The 5,000-nt window shown below is 54.5% G+C and overlaps 1 protein-coding gene across 3 annotated transcripts in view; it reads left to right on the top strand.

The window, feature by feature from the left end:
• slit2 (slit homolog 2 (Drosophila)) overlaps window positions 1-5,000 on the top strand; it is an 84,152-nt gene that overhangs the window by 13,233 nt on the left and 65,919 nt on the right. For all 3 annotated transcript variants that reach the window (XM_082974018.1, XM_082974017.1, XM_082974019.1), the window contains exon 7: window positions 948-1,114. In XM_082974018.1, the coding sequence (XP_082830144.1) occupies window positions 948-1,114 (167 nt within the window). The remainder of the gene's footprint in view (window positions 1-947; window positions 1,115-5,000) is intronic.

Genomic DNA, 5,000 nt, shown 5'->3' with positions numbered 1-5,000 from the left:
TCTCTCCCTCCCCCTTCTCTCCCTAACTCTCTCTCTCTCCCTCCCCCCTTCTCTCCCTTCTGTCCACACTGTGAGTACACACACACACCCTCTGTGTATGTTCTCAGGAACCAGCTGGCCAATCCCTTCACCTGTAACTGACCTCTCCTGTGTATGTTCTCAGGAACCAGCTGGCCAATCCCTTCGCCTGTAACTGATCTCTCCTGTGTATGTTCTCAGGAACCAGCTGGCCAATCCCTTCAACTGTAACTGACCTCTCCTGTGTATGTTCTCAGGAACCAGCTGGCCAATCCCTTCACCTGTAACTGACCTCTCCTGTGTATGTTCTCAGGAACCAGCTGGCCAATCCCTTCGCCTGTAACTGACCTCTCCTGTGTATGTTCTCAGGAACCAGCTGGCCAATCCCTTCACCTGTAACTGGCCTCTCCTGTGTATGTTCTCAGGAACCAGCTGGCCAATCAATTCACCTGTAACTGGCCTCTCCTGTGTATGTTCTCAGGAACCAGCTGGCCAATCCCTTCACCTGTAACTGATCTCTCCTGTGTATGTTCTCAGGAACCAGCTGGCCAATCCCTTCACCTGTAACTGGCCTCTCCTGTGTATGTTCTCAGGAACCAGCTGGCCAATCCCTTCACCTGTAACTGACCTCTCCTGTGTATGTTCTCAGGAACCAGCTGGCCAATCCCTTCACCTGTAACTGACCTCTCCTGTGTATGTTCTCAGGAACCAGCTGGCCAATCCCTTCGCCTGTAACTGACCTCTCCTGTGTATGTTCTCAGGAACCAGCTGGCCAATCCCTTCACCTGTAACTGATCTCTCCTGTGTATGTTCTCAGGAACCAGCTGGCCAATCCCTTCACCTGTAACTGACCTCTCCTGTGTATGTTCTCAGGAACCAGCTGGCCAATCCCTTCGCCTGTAACTGACCTCTCCTGTGTATGTTCTCAGGAACCTGCTGGCCAATCCCTTCAACTGTAACTGTCACCTGGCATGGCTTGGTGATTGGCTGAGGAGGAAGCGTATCGTCACGGGCAACCCTCGCTGTCAGAACCCTTACTTCCTGAAAGAGATCCCTATACAGGATGTAGCCGGACAGGACTTCACCTGCGACGACGGTAAACACACACACACAAACACACACACACACACACACACACACACACACACACACACACACACACACACACACACACACACACACACACATCAGCCTGGTCACTAGAAAAAGCGTTGGATTTGGGACGTTTGAAAAGGTCCTGAGGACGTGGATATATGCCTTGCTCAAGCGAAAAAACACCCAGGCATCGATGGTCCTGGCTGAGCCCACTGTTTATACCACTACACCACAGGACCATGAGGAGGGAGGGCTGAGCCCACTGTTTATACCACTACACCACAGGACCATGAGGAGGGAGGGCTGAGCCCACTGTTTATACCACTACACCACAGGACCATGAGGAGGGAGGGCTGAGCCCACTGTTTACACCACTACACCACAGGACCATGAGGAGGGAGGGCTGAGCCCACTGTTTATACCACTACACCACAGGACCATGAGGAGGGAGGGCTGAGCCCACTGTTTATACCACTACACCACAGGACCATGAGGAGGGAGGGCTGAGCCCACTGTTTATACCACTACACCACAGGACCATGAGGAGGAGGGCTGAGCCCACTGTTTATACCACTACACCACAGGACCATGAGGAGGAGGGCTGAGCCCACTGTTTATACCACTACACCACAGGACCATGAGGAGGGAGGGCTGAGCCCACTGTTTATACCACTACACCACAGGACCATGAGGAGGGAGGGCTGAGCCCACTGTTTATACCACTACACCACAGGACCATGAGGAGGGAGGGCTGAGCCCACTGTTTATACCACTACACCACAGGACCATGAGGAGGAGGGCTGAGCCCACTGTTTATACCACTACACCACAGGACCATGAGGAGGGAGGGCTGAGCCCACTGTTTATACCACTACACCACAGGACCATGAGGAGGAGGGCTGAGCCCACTGTTTATACCACTACACCACAGGACCATGAGGAAGGAGGGCTGAGCCCACTGTTTATACCACTACACCACAGGACCATGAGGAGGAGGGCTGAGCCCACTGTTTATACCACTACACCACAGGACCATGAGGAGGAGGGCTGAGCCCACTGTTTATACCACTACACCACAGGACCATGAGGAGGGAGGGCTGAGCCCACTGTTTATACCACTACACCACAGGACCATGAGGAGGAGGGCTGAGCCCACTGTTTATACCACTACACCACAGGACCATGAGGAGGAGGGCTGAGCCCACTGTTTATACCACTACACCACAGGACCATGAGGAGGAGGGCTGAGCCCACTGTTTATACCACTACACCACAGGACCATGAGGAGGGAGGGCTGAGCCCACTGTTTATACCACTACACCACAGGACCATGAGGAGGAGGGCTGAGCCCACTGTTTATACCACTACACCACAGGACCATGAGGAGGGAGGGCTGAGCCCACTGTTTATACCACTACACCACAGGACCATGAGGAGGAGGGCTGAGCCCACTGTTTATACCACTACACCACAGGACCATGAGGAGGAGGGCTGAGCCCACTGTTTATACCACTACACCACAGGACCATGAGGAAGGAGGTCTGAGCCCACTGTTTATACCACTACACCACAGGACCATGAGGAGGAGGGCTGAGCCCACTGTTTATACCACTACACCACAGGACCATGAGGAAAGAGGGCTGAGCCCACTGTTTATACCACTACACCACAGGACCATGAGGAGGAGGGCTGAGCCCACTGTTTATACCACTACACCACAGGACCATGAGGAGGGAGGGCTGAGCCCACTGTTTATACCACTACACCACAGGACCATGAGGAGGGAGGGCTGAGCCCACTGTTTATACCACTACACCACAGGACCATGAGGAGGAGGGCTGAGCCCACTGTTTATACCACTACACCACAGGACCATGAGGAGGGAGGGCTGAGCCCACTGTTTATACCACTACACCACAGGACCATGAGGAGGGAGGGCTGAGCCCACTGTTTATACCACTACACCACAGGACCATGAGGAGGAGGGCTGAGCCCACTGTTTATACCACTACACCACAGGACCATGAGGACGGGGGGCTGAGCCCACTGTTTATACCACTACACCACAGGACCATGAGGAGGAGGGCTGAGCCCACTGTTTATACCACTACACCACAGGACCATGAGGAGGAGGGCTGAGCCCACTGTTTATACCACTACACCACAGGACCATGAGGAGGAGGGCTGAGCCCACTGTTTATACCACTACACCACAGGACCATGAGGAGGAGGGCTGAGCCCACTGTTTATACCACTACACCACAGGACCATGAGGAGGGAGGGCTGAGCCCACTGTTTATACCACTACACCACAGGACCATGAGGAGGAGGGCTGAGCCCACTGTTTATACCACTACACCACAGGACCATGAGGAGGGGGGCTGAGCCCACTGTTTATACCACTAGACCACAGGACCATGAGGAGGGAGGGCTGAGCCCACTGTTTATACCACTACACCACAGGACCATGAGGAGGAGGGCTGAGCCCACTGTTTATACCACTACACCACAGGACCATGAGGAGGGAGGGCTGAGCCCACTGTTTATACCACTACACCACAGGACCATGAGGAGGAGGGCTGAGCCCACTGTTTATACCACTACACCACAGGACCATGAGGAGGAGGGCTGAGCCCACTGTTTATACCACTACACCACAGGACCATGAGGAGGGAGGGCTGAGCCCACTGTTTATACCACTACACCACAGGACCATGAGGAAGGAGGGCTGAGCCCACTGTTTATACCACTACACCACAGGACCATGAGGAGGAGGGCTGAGCCCACTGTTTATAGCACTACACCACAGGACCATGAGGAGGGAGGGCTGAGCCCACTGTTTATACCACTACACCACAGGACCATGAGGAGGAGGGCTGAGCCCACTGTTTATACCACTACACCACAGGACCATGAGGAGGGAGGGCTGAGCCCACTGTTTATACCACTACACCACAGGACCATGAGGAGGAGGTCTGAGCCCACTGTTTATACCACTACACCACAGGACCATGAGGAGGAGGGCTGAGCCCACTGTTTATACCACTACACCACAGGACCATGAGGAGGAGGGCTGAGCCCACTGTTTATACCACTACACCACAGGACCATGAGGAGGGAGGGCTGAGCCCACTGTTTATACCACTACACCACAGGACCATGAGGAGGAGGGCTGAGCCCACTGTTTATACCACTACACCACAGGACCATGAGGAAGGGGGGCTGAGCCCACTGTTTATACCACTACACCACAGGACCATGAGGAGGGAGGGCTGAGCCCACTGTTTATACCACTACACCACAGGACCATGAGGAGGAGGGCTGAGCCCACTGTTTATACCACTACACCACAGGACCATGAGGAGGGAGGGCTGAGCCCACTGTTTATACCACTACACCACAGGACCATGAGGAGGAGGGCTGAGCCCACTGTTTATACCACTACACCACAGGACCATGAGGAGGAGGGCTGAGCCCACTGTTTATACCACTACACCACAGGACCATGAGGAGGGAGGGCTGAGCCCACTGTTTATACCACTACACCACAGGACCATGAGGAAGAGGGCTGAGCCCACTGTTTATACCACTACACCACAGGACCATGAGGAGGAGGGCTGAGCCCACTGTTTATACCACTACACCACAGGACCATGAGGAGGGAGGGCTGAGCCCACTGTTTATACCACTACACCACAGGACCATGAGGAGGAGGGCTGAGCCCACTGTTTATACCACTACACCACAGGACCATGAGGAGGGAGGGCTGAGCCCACTGTTTATACCACTACACCACAGGACCATGAGGAGGAGGGCTGAGCCCACTGTTTATACCACTACACCACAGGACCATGAGGAGGAGGGCTGAGCCCACTGTTTATACCACT

Source organism: Salmo salar, chromosome 04 (genome assembly GCF_965601325.2).
Source record: "Salmo salar chromosome 04, fSalSal1, whole genome shotgun sequence".
In the NCBI taxonomy this organism is placed as follows: domain Eukaryota; kingdom Metazoa; phylum Chordata; class Actinopteri; order Salmoniformes; family Salmonidae; genus Salmo; species Salmo salar.
The sequence above is the reverse complement of the archived record's forward strand: the minus strand, read 5'-3'. Positions and strand labels throughout refer to the sequence as shown.